The following is a 23,593-nucleotide window of genomic DNA, read 5'->3' as shown; positions in this document are numbered from 1 at the left end:
TAACCATAGATCAACTTGATGAAATATTTTGTGACCATACAAAGTATTTAATTCCTAATATTTGTGTGGAACCACCAAAGAACCAGCCAAAACAATCTTGAGAAAGAACACAGGTGGGGAGGCATCATGCTTCTTGATTTCAAACTGTATTACAAAGCTATAGTAATCAAAAGAGTATAGTATTGACATAAAAAAAAGACACAAAGATGAATGGAACAGAGAGCCCAGAAATAAATCCACACATATATGGATAATTAATTTATGACAGAGGAGGCAAGAATATATAATGCGGAAAGGACAGACTCTTCAATAAATGGTATTGGGAAAACTGGACTACTTTCTTACATCATTCATACAAATCAACTCAGAATGGATTAAAGACTTGAACATAGACTTGAAACCACAAAACTAGAAGAAAATGTAAGCGAAGCTCCTTGACATTGGTCTTGGCAATGATATTTGGGCTTTGACACTAAAAGCAAAAATAAACAAGTGGGACTATATCAAACTAAAAAGCTTCTGCACAATAGAGGAGAAACCCATCAATGAAATGAAAAGGCAGCCTATCAAATGAGAGAAAATACTGACAAATCATACATCTGATAGGGGATTAATATCTGAAATATATAAAGAACTCATACAACTCAGTAGAAAAAAACAATGGATTAAAAAATGGGCAGAGGATCTAATCTAAACAGACATTTTTCCAAAGATATCCAGATGGCCAACAGGTACATGAAAAGATGCTTTAACATCACTAATCATCAGAGAAATGCACATCAAAACCATAGTGAGATAACACCTCACACCTGTTAGGATGTAACACCTCACAGCTGTTTGGCTTTCTTGTCTTCAGAAGGACAAGATATAACATGTGGTGAGGAATACTTGTGCCCTGTTGGTGGAGATGTAAATTGCAGTCATTAGAGAAAACAGTGTGGAGATTTCTGAAAAAATTAAAAATATAACTACCATTTAACCTAGCAATTCCGCTTCTGGGTATTTAACTGAAAGAAATGAAAATGCTAACTCAAAAAGATACCAGCATTCCCATGTTTATTGCAGCATTATTCACAATACCCAAGACATGGAAACAAGCCAAGTGTCTATCAGTGGAAGAATGGATAAAGAAACACACACTCACTCACGCACTGGAATGTTACTCAGCCATAAAAAGAAGTTCTGCCATAACACTGAATTCAATACAGATTAGTGCTTGTCAGAGAACAGGTTAGTGCTTGTCAGAGGTGGGGGGTGGGCAAAATGCATGAAGGTGGTCAAAGGGAACAAACTTCCAGTTAGAGAATAAAGAAGCCCTGGGGATGTAATGTATAGTATGATGATTATAATTAATAACACTGTACTGCATACTTGAAAGTTAAGAGAGTAGATCTGAAAAGTTCTCATCACAAGAAAGAAAATGTGTAACTGTGTGGTGATGGATGTTAACTAGACTTACGGTGATCATTCCACAATATATATAAATATCAAATCATTTATGTTGTACACATTAGACTAATATGTTTATTATATGTCTTTTAAATTTTTATTTTTTTAAGATTTCATTTATTTGAGAGAGAGAGCTCACAAGCAGGGGGGAGGAGCAGAGGGAGAGGGAGAAGCAGGCTCCCCAGTGAGCAGGGAGACTGACATGGGGCTCGATCCCAGGACCCCAAGATCATGACCTGAGCCGAAGGCAGACGCTTAACCGACTGAGCCACCCAGGTGCCTCTAATTATCTCAATTTTAAAATGTACTTACAAGGTATTTATAATGGGGGGGAATGTCATGTATTCGTGAGTAGGAAAAGACTTACAGAATTTTATATCACAGTTATTTTTAAAATGTGTGCAACAGACATTGATGTGCATGTGGGAAGCATGCAGGTATGTCTTTATAATAGGTCATAATTTGACATGAGTGCATTGGTTCCACATGTCTTCCATAGACTTTCTTCTTTCAGTCAACTCTTGAAGCATGAAGACCAGGATCCCTATACAGGATATGAGTTGGTTTTCACTCAAACATGTATCATTATATAAAGATATATTTCACTTAAAACACCATTTGGGAACAGGAAGTGGTAAAAATGATGCTAACCCAGCAGTGAGCTAGGTGAGTACCCTGGGCTTTTTGTGGTCAGCTGTGAAACCACAAGGGGAAAAATTTACCTTTCTGTTGGAGAAAATGTCTAAATAGCCATCTAGAAATTAAACACTTGACCTAGAATTTTTCAGACTTTTGAAATTCAAAAATCCTTGCTTCAGTAATAAGGTTTTAAGGGTTGATAAAAGTCATGAGTCCTTGACTTACAGGAACATGATGGAACAGCTGGACCAGAAGAATACTGCAATCTCATATCAGTTGCCATGGATTGCTAGGGCAGTGATTCTTGGGTTGAGGGTAATGAGAAGTGTGCCTGTCTTCTTAGGGAATTTATTCTGCCCCTCGCCCAATAATTAAGAATTACTCACCAAGGATTATCTCATTTTCTTCCAAATAAGGAAACCAGAGGCAGAAACATTGAGTGACTTTTCTGCAGTTGACAGAGCTGGAATTTAAATCTGAATCTTCAAAGTCAAGTCCATTTTTCAGCCCTATTCCAATTATTTGAGAGGTAGTATAAAAGGTAATTTCTGTAGGTTTGTGGCCAGTAGTCCATGTTCAGAACATACCACAGATACTAAAGTGAACCAGCCAAGCAAGCTTCTGTGGACTCAAAACCCCCGTCCTACCCTGACACGATGCATCTTGGCACAGAGTGTAGACCTATAAATGAAAGGAGCCACAGTGTCTAGTCTGCTTATCCCAAGTGTAACCTTATGAGTTTGCTATAGAAACAGATTTGTAAATTGAAGTTGATTGATAGCTAAAGGAATTTACTTTAGGCTGAAAGAAATTACTGATTTCTGAGTAAGGCTTTTGAGTTAAACAGTAATATATTAGCAGGTCAGCTCAGCTTTCACTGAGTTAAAAAAAAAACATGACCCAAGTAATAATATCAACATTTGATCACTTTAGCTTAGTTCAAAGAGACTAGGGATTTGGAATCTAAGTAGGGCATTGTTTTCTGACTTTGCAGATCAACTTTAGATGAGATTTAAAGATCTAGTCAAGAAAAATAGCACAGCTCCACAGTCTATGCAGTGCTTCCTAAATAGCATAATTTAACTTTCAATGATCAAGATTTGTCCATGTAGAAGGTATATGAGACTGTACAGTTAAAATATAATTTCTTTCTTAGAACAAGGATTGCCGGTCCTGAATTTGCATCACAGGAGGTCCTCCACAGTCATCTGTACACTTGGGGTAAAATCAAACAGCTGAATTGTTGAAGCTCATTCTATAACAAAAGATAGTGATAGTCGTGGTTTTTACAGTACTGATTTTCAGGCCTTAGTGTGCATAAGGATCAGCCGAGATGTATTAAACATTTATACTTTTGCCCTCTCCCCAGAGATTCTGAATCTCTTGGGAACCTGGGTGGTGGGCAGAAGGCATCTGCATTGAACAAGCACTCCACCACATTTGGACAGGTAATTAGTCCAAAGGACCACACTTGGAGAAACACTGTTCTAGAAAATAAAGGGGAGTAAGAAGAGAGTACACAAAATTGAGGAGAAAATGAAGCCATCAAAGGAAAAGAAAAGGCTTTATTGGTGGAGGAGCTGGATGGCCTGAGGGAGGTGATCTCAGATTGGTTCTAAAACTGAAACCACGTATTCCACTGCTAATAGTGAGCAGTAGTTTTTTATCTCAATAGACAAGATCTGAAATTTTATTTTAAGGTTTTTTTTTTAATCAAACATTTAGTGCCTACTATTTTCTGCTAGACAATGAACAGGTAACTAAGAAATGTTACTTTAAAAACTCAGAAATCACGGGGGCGCCTGGGTGGCTCAGTCGGTTAAGCTCTGTCTTCAGCTCAGGTCATAATACCAGGGTCCTGGGATCGAGCCCCGTGTCTGACGGGAAGACTGCTTCTCCCTCTCCTCCCGCTTGTACTCTCTCACTATCTCTCCTTTTCTCTCTCTCTCAAATAAATAAAATCTTTAAAAAATAAAATAACTCAGAAATCGCGAATCAAATTTAACTTGACAGCTTTTTCTTTTAAAAAGAAATATAAATATATAAGATATATATGATATATAAAAATTTAAAAGTAGATAGTGCATCAATAAGATATGTATATATTTTAGTTTACTAAAGTTGTTTCTAACCATATAATTTAATTTATTCGTTTTGACATACAGAAAAGAGCATGGTTTCTGCAAAGGGCACTATAACTTCTAAGCACTGCCCTACCTGAACCAGTTTGTCAGAGAAACTACTGCGCACCAAGGCCTGAGGTCATGAAACTATCAGTGCATAGCCATTGCCTTGTTTATCCAGTCTAAAAGGTTTTTTAAATGCTTGATATGTGGAGCCACTGATCTCATTACAAAGATGACCCTGGTTCTTACCTGCACGGAATTTTGGTCAAGTGAGAGATTAAGGTGGACAAGTAGGCACTTAGAATACAGAGTAGTAAGTGCTGTGATGGGTCAGGTCTCAGGTGCTAAGGAACTAACAGGCTGGACAGTGAACCTCCGCTGAGGAGGTCAAGCAGTTTCTCGGAGGAAGTAGCATCTAACATGAAATACCAAGGTTTAGGAGGAATTAAGCATATTTTTGGTTTTTGTTTCACTTGTTACCATATCGAATGCTTTGTTGTGTTGTCTTTGAAGAAAATAATCCCTGTGAATATGGTTTTTTTGTAAGCTTTTTTGTTTTCTTCTAGTCTTTATTGATACATTTGCAGGGTTGAGTTTTTGAATATTTTTAAAAGCTGATTAATGAAAATGTCTGTTTAAAACCTGAGAACTCATTATTTAGAGGATTTTTGCATTAGCCATGGATTGACCAGTTTCTCCTTATTGCCTGTTCTCAAGCAGACATTTATATAATCAGTACTTAAGCAGGAATTATTGGCTTTCTGCATGATGAAGCAGAACACTCCATTGCCCTGCAGAATGATTGTTTTTAATGATTGCTAAATGATTCCCTTTCTGGCTTAGTTGAGGAAACTTTTTTATTATTTTTTTTTATGACAACCCATAAAGCTTTTAACACATAAAGTATCATAAGCCTTTTTTGAATCATTTACCTGATGGTGATAAAAATCACTTAATCAGGTTGGTTAAAGTTAAATAGCTCTTTTTCAGCATTCATGTGACCTATCCTAATGTACTTTTTCCTTTCTCTTTAATCTAGTGGGGTGGCTTTCATACTTTTTAATTTTGATATTTTCTTTTCAATTTTATTCTATTTCTTTTAAAGCTAAATGCTAGCTAAATGGGATACGTCAGGATTCAAAAGCATTGTCACACTGTCTCCAGTTCCTCTCTTATTCTCTTTTTAACTGATTTGGTTTTTACACTCTGTTAATAAACTACTTTGATCAAGGTCACCGGTGACCTTCATGTTCCTAAATCTGATGGTCAGTTCTACATCTTCATTTGTGTTAACCTATTATCAGCATTAACACAGTTCATCAGTCCTTCCCTTAGTGATGTTCAGGACCCGGACTCCCGGTTTTTCTACCACCTGGGTGCATGCTCCTTCTCTCAGGCTTCCTCGGTGGTTTCTCTTCTCCCTGCCACCTTAACATTACAGTGCACCAGGGCTTAGTCGAAAGCCCACTTTTCTTCTGACTGGCAGACTGTTATTCCATGTACCTATTTAACGTCTCCGCTTGCATATCCAAAATACATCTCAAAGTTAACATGTTCGAAACTGAATGTCTGATCTTCCCTTTAAACTTAGAATCGTCCAGGAGTCTTTTTATCCTTCTCGTTATTGAAAGCCAAAAACTTGTCTAAGTCACTGTCCTGGAAAATTGCAGAATTGGTTTCCCTGGCTTCATACATGTTCCCCTACAGGTTTTTCTCAAAACCGCAGTCAGCACAATCCTTTTTAAAATATATGCCATTCCTTTGCTGAGAACTCTCCACTAACTCCCCTTTCACTCAGAGTAAAAGCCACAGTCTGTACAATGACCCTACATGATCTAGCCCTGCATTGCCTCTCTCTTATTTCATTTCTTACTACTTGGTCTCTCTTTCCACTTCAGCCACCTTGGCCTCCTTGTTTCTGAACATGCAGACATACACTAAGTGTAGGACCTTTGCATGCATTGTTTCTCTGCCAGATACTTATATGGCTAACTCTCTCACCTCATTCACATGTTTGGTCAAATGTCATCTTCTCAATGAGGCTTAATAATCATTTTAAAATTGAAACCCACCTACTCCTCCCCAACTTTCCGCCCCCTTAATTCTACTCAATACTTTCCTATAATACCAGTTCTTAGCATATATATAGTAATATGAGGCAGATAGATACTGTTTGTTGTCTGTGCTCTACCCCCTCACCCCCCCACCCTTGCTAGAATATAGGTTTCATGAAGACAGGGGTTTTTGTTTGACTGAGATGTACCCCAAATGCCTAGAACAGTGCTGGTATGTAGTAGGTATTTAATAAGTGTTCACTGAAAGGAAAAGAAAGAAAGAAAGAAGAAAGGAAGGAGAGAGGGAGGGAGGGAAGAAGGAAGGAATGGTTTTATGACTTAATAATTGAAACCCATTTTGAAAATTCAGTTTGAAAAATGCTAGTCTAGTGGCTAGACTCAATCCTTAATTTTCTATTTGGGGTGCTACTATATATTAAACTTTTGGGGATAAATGTTCATTTTTTTAGTTTTTAGTTTTGTTCAGTTTGGTTTGGTTTGTTCAAAGTGCTTGTTGGAGTCATTCTAATAATAATCTAAATGAAAACAGTGCTTTTCTGATATTACCATTTGTGTTCTATAACTTTGAAGGCCGTCATTTACTGTTAGCAATTTGCACTTTCAGATTTTTTTCCAGGCACAAACAGGTATTAAATCATACTATATATGATGTTCCACAATTTGGATTTTTGTGGAATTTGGTTGGTTTTTGTTGTGGTAGTTATTTGTTTTGCACCTAAATATTCTACCATGGACACTGTATCTTGAGATGCAGTACATGGATGCCAAGCCAGACTTGGTTCAGATCAATTTGGTAATTTGTCAGTTAACAGACTCTAGACAAGTGACTTGAATTTTGTTTCTCCATTTCCTCATTTCTTAACAGGGGAATAATAATAGTAACTACATCATACAGTGTAGTAAAGATCAAATGCCACCAAAGCACATGTGTGTGCATATAAATGTTAGCCTTCATCCCTAGTATCACTTCATTGTTTATCACAGCTACGTAATATCCCCTATTTTGAAAATATAATATTTTATTTAATCAGTTCCTGGTTTGATATGTATTTAGGTCCTTTCTTATTCTTCACTGTTACAGTAGTCACCAGGGGTGAATGGTTTGGTACATTTGTATAATTATTTCCACAAAATAAATACATACAGACTTTCTGGGTCTAAAAGAACAGTATTTTTCCAAGGTATGCTTGTGCCAAAAATATGTCAGTATTGGTTTCCCCATACTCTTGCTGATGCTAGATATTACCAGGCTTAAATATCTTTCTTTTCTTCTAGTATCTTATGATTGATGGGCTAGTTCTTTTCCCAACCCCATGTCATACTCGCATTTTTATTCTGTAGTAATCTCTTTTTTTCAAACTAGTTATTTCTAGTACATCCTATCTCTTCCCCATTGAGTAGAAATGCTATGGGATCAAATTCCCAAATATTCCTCAAGCTCTTTATAGACTCTTATTTTCACTATTGCCTGTCCATTCCTGTAAAGTACCGTCTGGTTTTAATCGCTGTATCTTACACCTTTTGGTATATTCATAGCCCTGCTATACACACTCAAGTATATACACATTGTTCCCCTTTTTTAGGAATGATTATTTTTCCAGATAAGTTTTGGAATAATTTTATTGGGTTTTAAACAAATACCCTCTGGAATTTTGTTTCAAAAAGTGTTAAAGGTATAGATTAATTTGGAATGAATTTGTATCTGTACAGTATTGAGGTTTAGAACTTAAAAATGTCCATTTATTCAGGGCTTTCATTTTTTGATGTCTTACGTATTTGTTGTAAAGTATATTGCTGTGTTTTCTATAGTTTTTGTTGTCATTTTGAACATGCTCTTATCCATTACATAGTTTAATATAAGATGGATTCCATGTACGTGTAAGACATTAACACAGGTGTATGTGTCTACATGTCTTACATCGACGCATCCTTCACACTCTTTAATACTTACGCAGGTCTTTTAGATTTCCTAACCTTACAGTCACATCATATGTAAATAATAAATTTCATCTTCCTTTCTAATGTTTGTACCACTTTTTTTTTCTTAATTTGTTGTAGCAATTAGACTCTAGAATGATGTTAGATAATAGTGATGATAGCAGGTATATGTTAATTCTGTGTATGTATAATTTAATTGAAAAACTTCAATGACTTTATTGTGTTGATCACATTATTAGCTCTAACTAGCCTTACTTCAAGTCTTGTTTTATATTAAACCAGAGAGTACTTGGGAAAGTGTAAGATCTTGTGCTACTCCAGAAACTACAAGAACATCATCTTTGGCTAATAATAATAAAAAGAGTAGTAACTCTCTGAATTCCTAGAAGTTTACATCTGAAGTGAAGGATCTACCCCATCCAAGCAAATGCCATGTTAAAAGTTATGACTATAAAGTTTGATTTCAAAATTACATGACAGAATGCCATTTTTTCTTGCGCCCTAAAAGTGAGTAATAGGCTGGTCTCTGCCTACCTGGAGACTCAGTTTTCTAAGCTGCAAACATGCCAGGTGTGGCTGCCTGCAGCCTGGGCCACTGGTTCTGTGGGTGCTGCCCGTGTGAGTGAGTTCCGCCTCAGCTTCTGCCCCTCCCAGCAGGCCCGTGCCAGGGAGTCCTTGGACCTGGGAAATGCTGATCTTGGCTATCTGAGTAGGGCTAAAGGTTAGGTATAACCGATTGTTCAGATGTATCTGACTTTGTGTTAACTCTCAACAGTTTAACTCCATCTGGGCAATAGAAAGCCAGACATTTTAAATAATGTCAAATGTAATCAAGAATTAAATGTGTTGGCTTAGTTTTCTTTGACCTATTAGTTGCCTTTCATTCCCAGATAGATTACTAATACTTTGGATAGATATTTTATTGTTGTGGAAGGAGGAAGAGAAGATTTTATACTTTTTCGTAAAACTAGGCAAAAGTTTACTTTTGTCCACCCCTACCTACCAGTTTCCATATTTACTGGCTGTTTGACATTTTTTTTAATTTTTAGGTTTGGGTTTAAATTTTAGTTGAAGTAACCAGCTTAATTTCTCAGTAGTCTCAGTCTACTTAGCTTTATAGCTTTTAGCTAACTTAGTAATAATTAGCATTTTCCCCAGATTTTTTATTATGAAAAATGTCAAACCTAAGATGGTTATCTTGCAGAATGGCCCACATTCTGGATTTGTCTGAGTGTTCCTTCATGACTAATATAAGAACTTAAAATCATCATAGTCTTCATTACATAGGTCCATTTGCTGAGAATAATTTTCATACTTGTGTCATGGCACTTAGTAATTACTAATATTGACCTGATTCCATTTCATTCTGTTACTGGATATGATCTTAGTGGAGAGATCCTATAAGTAATGGTTCTGAGAACAGGATCCTAATTTTAGAAGATCTGTGTTCTTTCCATTTCTAACAAAGATCTCCTCTGTGGCCTTGAATGAGTTATACAACCATTCCACCTGTGCTATATAAAACATGGAGAATTGCTTACCTCTTTTAAAGTTCAGTGGGTTTACTGACTGATGTTCATAAAGCCCCATAGAAGATGTAAAACATAGCTAAAACGGTAATAATTAGAGAAATGATTGTGATTTTTTTTTTTTGATGCTTTCAGACAAGCTTTTGTTTAGCCTTTGTGTTATATCCTCAGCAGACATTCTGTCTCATATTTAGATCTGAAGGAAAGGGACACTAACCTTAAACGCCTACTGGGTTTTAAGCGCTGTGCTAGAGTCTTCAAATGCATCTTCTCATTTAATTTTTAAGCCTCCGTCCAACCTGTGAGATATGTGAATTCTTATTTCCATTTTATAGACAAGGAAACCAAGGGTCAGAGGGGTTTAGTAGCTTGCTCTGTATTACAAACATAGTGTATGTGCTGCCGTCAGGCTGTGAGCACAGAGCTCTGTACGTTTTGGAGCTCTGTACATTTTCTAAGTTGAGCTTCATGAGAACTTTTCTAAATACTTTTGAAATGTCACATATGTTGAAGAAGATCTCTTCCCCCAAATTTGGTAGCTACTAGTGAAGAATTTATACCATCTTCATCGGACCAGAAACATTTAATATGCAGACAGTGTTTTTTTAAGTATATTAATTTTCCAGTTACAGTATATCTTCTGTCATTGATTCTGTTCTAGGATGTTGGCAAAGGATGAACTGATGACCATTCTTCAGAAATGTTTCCAGGTTTTTAAGTCCTCTTCTGAAAAGCAGCTTGAGAGCACAGCAAAGAGAATAGAGGAGTTTTTGGCCCAGTTACAGAGTCTTGATGGTGAGAATATAATATCTTGCCAATTCTACTGGCTATGACAGTTATTTAAATAAAATAACATGGAAAATCCCACTTTCTGATGTTTCAGAGATGAAGAGATAAAGTAGTTCATGGTCAGTCAGCATACCAACCCTCAGAATATAGTATCTTGACCATCACAAATAAGACAAATGGTTCTCTTCCAGATTTGGTTTAAACAGTGAAAATCCTCAAATGGGCAAGAAAAAAAATTCTTCTCCCAGATGGACAGTTTAGAGGACTTATCTTTAAAAACAAAAAGGCAACAAAAAGAAATGAAAAGGTTGGAGAGAGTAGCAGGGCATCATAATTAAGGACTCCTTTTACATGTTTTTTCTTAAGTATTTCATCAAGTTCTTTATAGATTTCAAAAACACTGCATAAATCATTTGTAAGCCTGAAAAATTAATAGCTGTGAACCACTTTCACAGCAGTGAGGCTCATTGGTATGCTGATTACCAAAATATGCATGAGGTTGGCTGTAATCGGATTTATAAAAGCTGGAATGAACTGAGGCAGCCTGGCATTCCCCAGTGTTGGAGTCTTAACACTTTCCTTGATTTTTGCCTGACTGCCATGCCATCATTTCTGTTTGCTGAGTGCAGGGGTAGCCTCCTGATTGTGTATAGGTAGCCATGTTCTGTTTTCTAAGGCACTGTGGATTGATGCTGATCATTCACTTTTCATGGGCTCTTCTCTTGCTCTTGTTCTAGCACTAAAGTATGGCATTCTTTTGGGAAAACAAAACGAGTGTGCACCCTTTATTTCCCCCTATTTAGGGAAATTGTAGTTTGGGAGGTTGGGGGAAAGAGGCAGCTTGGTATGTAAGCACATAGATGGGACATGGCATGGTGAAAATATTTCACTTGGAATGTCTGTATCAGTCCTTTCTATGTTTGGCAAGTGTTCATCTTGAAAATCCTTTACATTAAAGGCAAATGCTTTTGCTGAAATCCCTCCATATCTCTCCACAGCTGCAATGCTAGGTACCTGATGAGTGCTTAGTGGAAGATGAAGAGACAGTTTGCTTGCCTGGAGTGACATGAGTTAGCCAGAATGAGTTAGTACAGTAGTAAGAGGGTTTGCTTCAGGTTATTTGTAGGCATGCTCTTTTGCACTACAGCTTGAGCTGAACCATTTTTTAAGTCATAAAATTTTAAAGAACTAGAAATCAGTATCATAGAAATCATGTAGTTCATTTACAAACAGAAACTAAAGCCCAAGAAGAGAATGTAACTTGCTCTAGATCCCACAGGTAGCTAGTGCTAGCACTCAGGCTAGAGCCCACCTCTCAAGCCAGCTCATTGTTGATTTTTCTCATTCATAATTTAAATGCCTCTTTAAAAAAAAAAAAAAGATTTTATTTATTTATTTGGCAGAGAGAGACACAGTGAGAGAGGGAACACAAGCAGGGGGAGTGGGGGAGGGAGAAGCAGGCTTCCTGCGGAGCAGGGAGCTCGATGCGGGACTCGATCCCAGGACCCTGGGACCATGACGTGAGCCGAAGGCAGACACTTAAGGACTGAGCCACTCAGTTGCCCCGATAATTTATTTTTTTCTTTTTTTTTTTTTAAGATTTTATTTATTTATTCATGAGAGACAGAGAGAGAGAGAAGCAGAGGCAGAGGGAGAAGCAGGCTCCCGCAGAGCAGGGAGCCTGATGTGGGACTCGATCCCAGGACCCTGGGATCATGACCTGAGCCGAAGGCAGACACTTAACCGACTGAGCCACCCAGGCGTCCCAGTTGCCCCGATAATTTAAATGCTTCTTAACTGTGGTCACTGAGACAGTGAGGGGACACCCTTAAGGACATAAATTAGGTAAAAGACTTATATAAGTAAATTAGGTAAATTTCAGTCTTTTACAAAATTGGACTCAGATTTTTGTAAAATAAAACCTTAGATATTATAATAAATTAACAAGCTGGTCAAACAAATTCTGTGATGTGCTAAATAATAAAGGAATGCAGCTTTTAGAAATGGGAAGGTTGGAGATTAAGATCATTAACATTCGAAAGGTAAAGAACTTTAAAGTTGGGACAAAACCAGTGTCTTGAAGAAATATCTGTATTTCTCTATTCTCAAAATGACACACAGTTAATAATAAAGTGAAATTAAACCCCCACATTGGACAAGTAACAAATATTTGACTATATGCTATTTCTGGTTCCTTAACGCTTAACTACATTTTACAATCTGGGTTTAAAATTACATTTGGAGGGTTGATTAGGTCAGAGTTTCATATATCAGATTTATTTTTAAGGCTCTGCTATGTGTTAATAAAATGGGGCAAAGAATTTACTAGATAATTTAATCTTAAGTTATATCTTTCTTGAACCAAAAATTATCCATAGTGAAGAAATTTATTGAGAACGATGCAGATTCTACAGCTGCATCCTCTTGTCTTAGATTTAGTCCAAATAAGCCATGTCAATATGAGGTTCCTAAAACCTGCCTTACCTAGGAAAGGGTAGCCTCATGCGCTCTAGAAGCACAACTACACCTTTTACCAGATATGGTTTTCTATTCCCTTTGCTAAAGAACTATGGTGTACTTTGTTTCAGTAGATTATTTCAAACCTTTTACACACTACCTTTTTCATACTCAAACAGCCTTGTGTCAAAAATAGTGAATTGGAAGGTTGAGGCCAGGTTTGCCAGGGTGTAGGTTTGTGTTGTTTATGGTCTTGGCATACTCAAAGGAATACAGTTTAAATTTGTTTTTAAAATGCTATTTATAACAGCACAAAGATTTGTAGCTTTTTGCTCTTGGCTTGTGGGGTTTTATATGTTTGTATTTTGTTTTGCTTGCATTGTGGTCATGTTTTTAAAATCCAGTAGCTGGTTTTTTGAAGCCATCTCTGCAGCATAATTTATGTAGTATTTATTTACCTTCAGCTTCTGGGAGAAATCATTTATTTGATGGAACCTTGATCCCTTGCCACATTGAAAAAAAAAATAGATGAAACTTTTATTTCCCTTGGAGTAGTAGGAATACTTCTTCTCTTTGACTTGAATGGATTTACCTTAGTTGCTGTATATTGTTTTTTTATTAAAAATTAGAAGCCAAAGAAGAAGAAGATACGTCTGGGTCACAGTCAAAGGGGCTTCAGAAGACAGACCTCTATCATCTTCAGAAGGTAACTTTTCCTTCCAACTGCATCCTGCCACTCCTTTTTTCCAGTGCGTGCTCTAGATTAGCTCTGCCTAAATGTTTTTGTTTTTATTTTTAAACCACCATCAGGAACAAAGCAGATTTTGTAACTCACTTATAAATTGAACATCCTGTTTATCTGATCCATTGCCATCCTCATTCTGTATTTATGAAGTCTGTACTAGCCAACATAGGTAGAAACTGTTCCTTTGGCTAAAAGGAACAGAGAGAAAAAGAGAATAAACTACTAGTAAGGAAAAACTGGGGACACTGTTGCAAAAAGGAACCTGATTATTTATCTGATGTATTTGTTTTTGGATCAGAGAAATCCAAAAGAGCCTAACCCATTAATTTTAGATACTTTTCTTGATTTTTTTAATGCATATTCAGTATAGAGAGCAGAAACTGAGCCACAGTATCCAACATAATCTTTTTCAGATAATTCTAACTTTAGGATCTTGGTTGTCAAAGTAAAGATCCTTCTTTGTATCATGATACCAAGTTATGATAAATGTAGAGTAAACTTTCAAAGCAAGACAGAACACATTGAATTTATTCTGTTTAGATGGCCAAAGGCTAAGGTGTTTTTGTTTTTGTTTTTTTCTTTTAAGTCTTTTCTTAACTGAAGTAATGGGTTACGGATTGTGGGCACTCTACCATGATAGCAATAAAGTGAGGTGTCCTTTTTCTCTTTCCCTGAAAATCCACTTGATATATATTTGAAGCAAGATACTCTGTAGAGATTCTTTCTAGACCTTAAAAGTAAAAAATAAACAACCCATTTTGATCTGGTTCTTACTCTACACATTCTGTGTAGGGACCCAGCACTCCCCTGTGAAGAGTTTTCTGTTGCAGAATCACCAGAAAAAAATATGTTCTTTCATCCATAGTCCTTATTGGAAATGAAGGAATTAAGAAGAACAAGTAAGAAGCAGACCAGGTTTGAAGTACTGAGAGAAAAAGTTGTCAACTTCATTGACAGTCTGGTGAGGTGAGTCTGTTGCTCTTAAAAAGTTACAAATCAGGCTGTTTTCTCAACAACATTGGGGTGACAGCTGTCCATAGCCAGTCCAGGGCACTTTCTCCTAGCTTGGGCTTTATGCTTTTCAGGTCCCTCCATCCAGCTTAGAATTGTAATTTTGATTCATTTTTCATCCTTATTAAGATGTCTGATCAAATGACTAGCTCAGTCCTTTACTGCCGGTTCAAGAACACAGATTTAAATTTGATCTAGTTCATTAGGCTGGAGTCGGGGGTGGGATGGGGGTGAAAACAGAAAGTGAGTGTGTTTTCCCGTTTCTAAGAGTGTTTGCGTTGCACTTTATCCTTGCTTTGTCTTTGCTGGGAGTATGCTGGATCTGGGCCAAGCCCAGAAGACAGAGCAGGCTAGCTGTGATGCCCTCTTTTATCCAGAGTAGAGGACTTCTAATTCTAAAGAATACCAGTGTAACTTATTATCAGCACTAAATTCATGTTGAGAAACGTACTCATAGTAATTTAGAAGTCCATTAGCTCTGCCTGTATTTTAAGATGATTCCTTTTTGGGAAACCCAAGTCATTCTAATTCACGGATTTCCCAAAAGCCAGTTTTATGTAGGTGTATGAAATAACCCACCTAAAAGCTGCCTTTCAGGCAGTTGGGACATGCTATAGGGGAAAAAAAAAAAAGAGAAATGTGAAAAATAAAATGATTTAATAATTAAAAAATAGGAAAAAACTTAGATATCATTGCTTCTTGTTTTTTTTAACAGTTCAAACAACAGGCTAGGCACTGAATATAATCAAGTACTGAAAAGAACAGCTCAGTCACTGAAGACAGTAGTTTCCTGATAAATTACCTATCCTCTTAAAAGTGAAAAGTTCCATTTTCCAGGACATTGTGGGAACAGGGTCATTGTTCCTAATCACTGGGGAGAAATTACTAATGTCATGAAGGAAGTCCAGATGATCAACCAAGTGTGACAAAAGGAAGGTTAAAGTGAGAAATGTGTCATGTTACAAGTGATGCAATGCAATACTGAACTGACCTGACCTACTGGCCAGAATTGACCTTTTAGAACTCATACAGTTAACCTTGCCCTACTGGGCTTTCCTGTTCTGGTAGTTTCTTGCCCCAAGTATCTGACTCCTTTCTTTTACCAAATTGTGACCATTGCTATTGCTGAAAAAAATTATAGTGTATTTTAGCATAACTTATAGGCCAAATGTCAGGTTCCTTTCTGAATTCCCACAAATCCCAAGTTACAGGCTCTGAAATCAAACAACCATTCCTAATTGTGTTTTACCTCTCTGAGAAGTTACTGAAATAAAGGTATGACTGAATTGTGCTATGTTGTGAAATCACAACGTTCTCCATACCAGGATTTACTGTCTTTATCAAGATTGAATATCCCAGGCAGGAAGAGATTAGGACTGTAGCATGTTAGAGCTAAAAGAGACCTAAGGAGTCATGTGGCCGCTAAAACCCAGAGTGAAGCTAGGACTCATGGAAAGTCACACAGTCCTGGTCTGCTGACGACCAGCACAAGTCCCTCTCCATTTCTCCATACTTTGTCCAAGGGGGCCACATCACAGATGTTTGAACAGAGCTTGGAGTCCTGGAGAAAAGACTTTTGTTAAAGATAAATATAAGCAATAGACTCCAAGAGACAGGGTTCCTAGTTTACCATGAGCAGGACTTGATGAAACTCCTGAGAATGGAGAATATAAGTGCTACTTTCTACATTACTATTTTAGCCCTTGTTGATACTAAGTGGTCCCTACCCACTCCCTCAAAACCACTTCTCTTTTGTTTGTGAACTCTGATCTGAATCCACAATGAAGCACCATGCAGTGCTCTAGTGCTGGGCTCATTTCTTCTTATCTCCACATTTGCAGTTGGACAAAAATTCTCATGTATGATGTTTTGTCAACCAATGTAGCAGCCCAGTGTGAACAAAATACAGGCAAATATTTTATTTTGCCTCTGATGAAGGTTCTTCGAGGATATCCAAAAAGGCCTTTGCCTCGGTAATTATCTGAATTTCTAAACATTAAATATAAAGATGTTAAAAAGGGAGAAGAGTATAAATGTGAGGTAATTTTTCTGAAATTGACTGTGTCTGCTTACCTTGTTTGATTGCCAGTCCTTATTACATAGCAGGACTTCAACAGGGTCTTTTAATGACAGTCATTATAATGACTGGAGACAAACAGCCTGAGGTTGGTAGGAAGAGTTTATGGTCAAATTACAAATGGGTAACTAGCTGGCTAGGGAGGCAGTTGATGTTACAAAACCCATGCCAGAGGCTACAGCTAAATTAACATACTTTTGAGTAAGAGGTTAGCAGTACTTAAGGTATGGAATGCTGATCCTTAGGGCTGAGTCATAACCGAATGCTTTGTGAATGGTTTTACTCTGCTTAACTCTGGGGAAGGAGCAGGGGGCCAGGAGTTCTCTTGAGATGGGGAGATGTACAGGGTTAATACCCTCTCCACTACCTCTCTTCCTCAAAGCGACTGTGAACTTTCTCATGCTTTTTTCCTAAGTTCAGATTTCATTAAAATTAGGTTGTCACCTCACTCATAAATAGGAGAAAAAAACCCAAGTTATAGTGGTTTGTCTAACTGAAATTTTAATGATGAACAGTTTGCTTGTTTTCCAATATTCTGAAGCTAAAACTTAGCCTTTTCTGCCTTCTTAAAGTAAAATGTTAATTCTAACATACAAAAACCTTCCAGGTATCATTTCTATGAAACATATCAATTAAAACATTTTCTGTGATCCAAAAAGAATTTCCTAAATTCTTAATCCCAGGTCTGAGGCCTGTGTTTAAACACACTGTTAAGAGTTAAATGTCTGCTGTGGTAAGGAATGTGGCTATCTCAGTTTTCTAAATAATTACTTTAAGAAAGTATTCATTAATATTTTAAGAAATTCTGCCTTTAAGGTTTTGAGCAGAAATGTAACATAGGTACATTTATTTGTTCCTAAAGGTTTAAATCAGAACTGAAATACAGTTTCTTAAACTCAAGTGAATATGAAAATTTTAAAAATTATATGTTAGAGGTAAAATTCTCAGTGAACCTGTACTATTCTATTTGGCTTTGGTTTCATTTGTTTGTTTTGGTTATTGATTTTGCTTTTTGAGTTCATTGCTCTACCTTCCACAGAGGATTGACAAAAATGTTATACTGAAAATAAACCTGTGCTTATCTAGAAGTGAATACCTCGCTTTGGCTGTTTCAGAGAGTATCTTCTGCCTCCAGAGACACAGCCTCTGCACGAGGTGGTGTACTTCAGTGCCGCCCACACCCTGCGTGAACACCTAAACGCTGCTCCAAGAATCGCCCTCCACACTGCACTCAACAATCCTTATTATTATCTCAAGGTAAAAAGCAGATTCCTTACTCTGAAAGTTTAGTTCAGACCCCAGGCTTTATTTGCCACAAAAATTCTGTAAATTTGCAGTCCTAACTAGTGGGGAGTTGGTAGTGCAGGATTATACCTCTTTCAGGTTTTTTAAAAAAATTCTTTAGACTCCATAAAATCTATGAAGAATGTTCCAGTGTCCCGGTTTCCTGTTCCAAAATGGCACTCAAGCTAGCATGCTAAGTATTACAAGAGAATACTGAGTAGGAAGATATAAATCAATGGTTTTCAATGATGGTGGTAGTGGAGAGCTTGAATAATTTCATATTTAAAGCATGAAATATTTTTATTATATAAACCACAAATTTAAATCTTTCTCTTTAATGAGTAGGTCACAGAAGAGATCTGGTATGATTTTAGGAGTCTTTGGGAGGATATGTTACAATCTCCGTGCGTATGTATATGTGAGACACTTTCTCAGTAAGAACCATGGATTTCGAATAAATTAAAAAAACACTGATTGTTGGGGCACCTGGGTGGCTCAGTCGGTGAAGCTCCAACTCTTGGTTTCCTCTCAGGTCGTGATCTCAGGGTCGTGAGATTGAGCCCTGTGTTGGGCTCCACGCTCAGTGCAGAGTCTCCTTGAGGATTTCTCTCCAACTGCCCACCTCCCCCAAATAAATAAATCTTTAAAACAAACCAACCAACCTGATTGTTTTCATAGGGGTTAGTTAGGATCTGCAGCGATTGACAACATAGTCTTTTCTTTGAGAGCTAACGTACAGCCCTGGTAGTGATGTGTTGGTATTAACAGAGTGTAATTATTGCTATAATTATAAATGTTGGAAGTGGCATTTTACTAAAAATTCCCAAGGAAGTCTATAAACTTTTTATGGAAACAGAAATGCATTTAGGGTCTCAGACATTAATAATGTATGATTAAAATGAAAAAATTAGTAATTGGATTAATATGAAAAATATGCTTTTCTTCTGATCCTGAGTATTCTTCTAATAACTAGAAGCTAAGGGGATTCGATGAACACCTAATCCTAAACAAGAACTAGATAACTGTTGGGGAGTAAATGTAGCTCACTAAATAAAGGAAACCAAAGACTCCATTTACTGGCTTACTGAATTTAGTTTGGGGGTTCATTAATATCTGCTTTTGTTCCTAATCATTTCTAAAAAGTAGTCATCTTGGTTTACTATTGTTTTTAGAATGAAGCACTGAAAAGTGAAGAAGGCTGCATTCCAAATGTCGCCCCAGACATCTGCATTGCATATAAACTGCACCTAGAGTGCAGCAGGCTCATCAACCTTGTGGACTGGTCAGAGGTAGGTCATGGGGAACAGAGTAAGCTGTTTATTTGTCTAACCATCCTATGACAGTTCTAGGGTTTTTATACTTTTGGGACTTTAGAACTCATCTTTCATTTTTTTTTTTTAATGCCCTGTTCTTTTGTTTGGAAAGCATAAATCACCTCATACTGTAAAATCCCCTCCAGAAAAGCAGCTAACTGCTCCACAGTATCTATCACTCCAAGTCCCCTGCACTCTAATTCCACACACCTCAACCAAGCCAATTCTGCATTCATGCCAGGTCAAAATAAGTACGTGATCTAACCCCACAGTTAACAGTAAGCAAAAGCTAAACAGTTTAGGTTGGTTCTGTTTTTCCACAAAATAAAGGTGTATTATTAACTAGCATTTCCTTTATCACAAAAAAGAAAAAAAAAATCAGAATAACTATACAACAGATTTAGCAATCAGGAAGTAAAGGAATACTTCATAAGACAATGTAAGAGTGTAGTTATTAAGATAAATAATTTCTTTTCCATCCTCAGAAGAGTATTATAAAGTTAACTCTGTTGAAGGCCTTATTTAACAGATGTCACCATTTAAAAATATGCGTAACTGGCACCGTCTAAGAAGAAAAGTTTTGAGAATCTGAAATTTGGTGTAATATTTAAAAAATATGCCAGCTATCAGGAGCAGCAGTGCTTGACCTGCCTTCGTACAAGAGTCAGCAAGTGCAATAAAAAATATTTGGCAGTGGTAGAGATTTTTATTTTCTTCTGTCTTGTCTCTCAAAAGGCTTTTGCAACAGTTGTGACAGCTGCTGAAAAAATGGATGCAAATTCTATAGCCTCAGAAGAAAGGAATGAAATTATCCAGTATCCTTTTAACAAACCAGTTGTGTAATGTCTGAGTATACATAGAGTATTAAGTTTATAGTTTCTCTAGACCTACAATAGAGATTTATAAAGATGTTTTCCAAACAACCTTATTACTTGCTAGTATTAACCATACTATCCCAGAATAACTTGTTTCTAAGTATCGATTCTGCATTTAATCTAAAATGAGACCAAATTAAAATATTTGGTCTACAGCTTCCATCAAGGTCATACTCCAGAATTCAGCAAAAATGTCCAAAAACTGTCATTTTTGCAATTCTCTATTTTTCTATGGTGATTATGTACTTTTAGAATTTGAAGGGGAAGCAATTTTCATAGTGTATGAAAAATCAGAATTAGGTAAGTGTTAGGTACTTTACCATTCATGTCTTAATGAAGGTGGATTCTAATTACATTTGATGTTTTCCAGTAAGGGTTATGGTTTAATTTAGCATATGTATTTGAACTATACTTCAGTTTAACAAGTGATGTTTTAACATTGAGATTTTAACTTCTTTTTGTCAAAAAATGTAAAGTGGTAAATTTCCTTAGCCATAGCCTCTAGTGCTCGGTTTATTAGAGCTGTTTCTGAACTAGAACTTTTAGGATTTATAAAACCCACCAAACAGAAGACTGACCATGTGGCAAGGCTAACGTGGGGAGGCTGCTAGAAAGCCAGTGAATGAAGCCAGAAGTACCACATAAAGCTTAAGAGAAAAAGGAGACCAGTCATATTTACATACCACCAGAAGACTGTTGGCAAGAAATGTGTAATCCCCATGTGCTGTCTGATCAGAAAGTAGACTGTTAACCCCAAACAGGAATATATCAAAATACCTTTGGAGTACTTTAGAACCCAACAAATGACATGCTTACATTGTAACTAAAACTTCTCCCACATTATCACTGTAATTTTCATCGTCATTACGAAATTATAAATTGTTCTTGAGCACACATAGTTTATAATGGTAATAAATTCCTTTATCCAGGAGTAAAAATTTGTTACAGTTGATTTAATATCACTCATTCTTGCTCCCCCAGTTTCTTGGACTGGCATTCCTTACTTTAGTAAATTGTGTAGTAAGATAAATATCCTACAGGTTGTTTCTCCTAGTGACTATATAGGTTCTAAAACCGCCTCTGCTGCCCCATTTTTTTACTCTAAAAACTTAAAAAATCCCAAGCTCTTTGGCTTTATGCTTAAAGGCAATAAATATTCTACTTTAGGATGACCTGTCATGGAGTTGTAGAGCCTTTAAGACCTTTACAGATCACATCTCAATCTTGTAAAATCCAAATGAGGAAAAAGTAAAACCCAAATGAAATGACATATGGATGGATCTCTTCCATGACAAGAACTCATCAAGACAATGAAACAAAGATACCCCCAAGTTCATTATTTAATATTCTACTCTCATGAGAATTCTGGGACATATCTTTAAGAGTATTCACTAACTTACCAAAATTACCATGCAAATATGACCACAAGGAAAACATCCAAATTCAGTAAAAACTATCTTGGGTCACAAACATTAGTGCTATGTAATTGTAGGCCTTTTGTGTGTGCTGTGAGGACAAATTTAATGTATAACTATTTTAAAATTTATTATAAAGAAATTTGATAGCTTAAACCTCAATTCTGGAGTGTGAAGGACATATCATATAGTATAGAGTATCTTTGTCTTCTGACAGCATGATGGGCTGAGATGACATGAATGGGTAACTGCTGCCTTCCCCTCTTCCTGTTCCCAAAACATAAATATCCCCAAAACAAATTGTCAGAATGTTGCCGGGCTCAAAAAGAAAGGGAAATCCCAAGGTACCAGAAATAAAGAACTGCATGCCAGAGCAGAAAGCATCTAGCCCTGCAGAGCTTTGAGAAAGACAATTACCAGAATAGCATTACTCTTAGCTAAATGTCGTCTCATTTTCATCTAAAAGATGCCAGAATTTCTTACTGAGCAGTAAATACATATAAATATGTGCACAAAGAGCTGTCAACTTTGAAATTAAGTAATTTATGATATGCAAACACAAACATCACCACCATATGGGAAGAAACTGGACAAACAGAGGCTTTTGACACTTTGGAATCCATGTGTTAAAGGCAGAGCCTCTGCCTCCATAGAGAGGTGAATGTAATCTTATGTCTCTTGGATGTGATCACCAAACTGAGTATGAACAGAGGAGGCAAGGAGCCCAAGGTCAAACTCTGGGGCATATGTATGTTTTAACAGTTGGAAAAATGACTGGGCAGCAGGGAAAAGGGAAAAAAGACAGTTACATAGAAGAACCAGATAGACCAAGGAGCAGCAGCCAATAAATGAGGAAAATCAGGCAGGCGTGGTATCTTGCAAGCCAACTGAAGAGTGTTTCAAGGTCAAATGTTGATTAGATTTAGCAACGTGGAAATCATTTGTGGTTAACAGTAGTGGAGAAATGTCTGTTAGGGAACATGTATGACCTAACAAATGTCCAAACTTACCACTAGTCCTGGAAAGCCATACATGGTGTAATGTAAATGAAGACAACATTATCTTGTACTGTTGCACAAAAGGTTTAAATAAAAACAGAGCTAACTTTGTTATTACAGGGAGTTCAAACTGATATAAAAGGTTAAATTAATGACATCACAAACATTCAGTTAGATAACAGGTCTAGCTGTTTTGATTGAATCCTGCTTTAGGGAGAAAAAAAGCTGCAATTGCAATGACATTTGGGGAACAAATGGGAAAATCTAAATACGGACTGGATATTAAATTAGGTATTTTAAGTGGAATAATGGTATCAATATAGGAAAACCCACCTTATTCTTAGGAGATGAATCATGTGTATGTTTTTTGAAAGTTAAAAATACATACGTATGAAACAAATGGCAAAACAGTTTTTCACTTTAAGTGGATCACTGGACTGTTCTTTTAGCTTTTCTATGAATTTTTTTTCCTAATAAAAGATGGTTAAAAGAGGCAAGGGAGGACGATTAGAAAATTCTTGACTTTTACTATAAAGGTTACAGAGCAGAAAAATAGAGTAGTAACTAGAAGAGGGATCACAGGATCAAGAGTTTTTTATTTATTTATTTATTTATTATTTATTTATTTATTTATTTATTAGAGACAGAGAGAGAGGCAGAGGGAGAAGCAGGCTCCCAAGGAGCAGGGAGCCCGAGGCGGGACCCGATCCCAGGACCCCGGGATCATGACCTGAGCCGAAGGCAGACACCTAACCATCTGAGCCACCCAGGCGCCCAAGAGCACGGGCACAGGGTGGGGCAGAGGGAGAGAGAAACCCTAGTAGACTCCTCGCTGAGCTCAGAGCCTGACTTGGGGCTTGATCTCAAGACCCC

The 23,593-nt window shown here is 36.9% G+C and overlaps 1 protein-coding gene across 2 annotated transcripts in view; it reads left to right on the top strand.

Moving 5' to 3' along the window:
* Positions 1-21,235, top strand: part of ORC3 (origin recognition complex subunit 3) — a 59,358-nt gene extending 38,123 nt beyond the window's left edge. The window contains exons 14-21 of one of the 2 annotated variants that reach the window (XM_044917257.1): positions 10,418-10,551; positions 12,494-12,496; positions 13,632-13,708; positions 14,613-14,713; positions 17,951-18,092; positions 19,292-19,408; positions 20,168-20,247; positions 20,813-21,235. In XM_044917257.1, the coding sequence (XP_044773192.1) occupies positions 10,418-10,551; positions 12,494-12,496; positions 13,632-13,708; positions 14,613-14,713; positions 17,951-18,092; positions 19,292-19,408; positions 20,168-20,247; positions 20,813-20,918 (760 nt within the window). In that variant the 3' untranslated portion in view covers positions 20,919-21,235. The remainder of the gene's footprint in view (positions 1-10,417; positions 10,552-12,493; positions 12,497-13,631; positions 13,709-14,612; positions 14,714-17,950; positions 18,093-19,291; positions 19,409-20,167; positions 20,248-20,812) is intronic. The other variant, XM_044917256.1, reaches the window with a different exon arrangement.
* The last annotated feature ends 2,358 nt before the right edge of the window (positions 21,236-23,593 follow it).

Source organism: Neomonachus schauinslandi, chromosome 8, assembly GCF_002201575.2.
Source record: "Neomonachus schauinslandi chromosome 8, ASM220157v2, whole genome shotgun sequence".
NCBI classification, from domain to species: domain Eukaryota; kingdom Metazoa; phylum Chordata; class Mammalia; order Carnivora; family Phocidae; genus Neomonachus; species Neomonachus schauinslandi.
The sequence above is the reverse complement of the archived record's forward strand: the minus strand, read 5'-3'. Positions and strand labels throughout refer to the sequence as shown.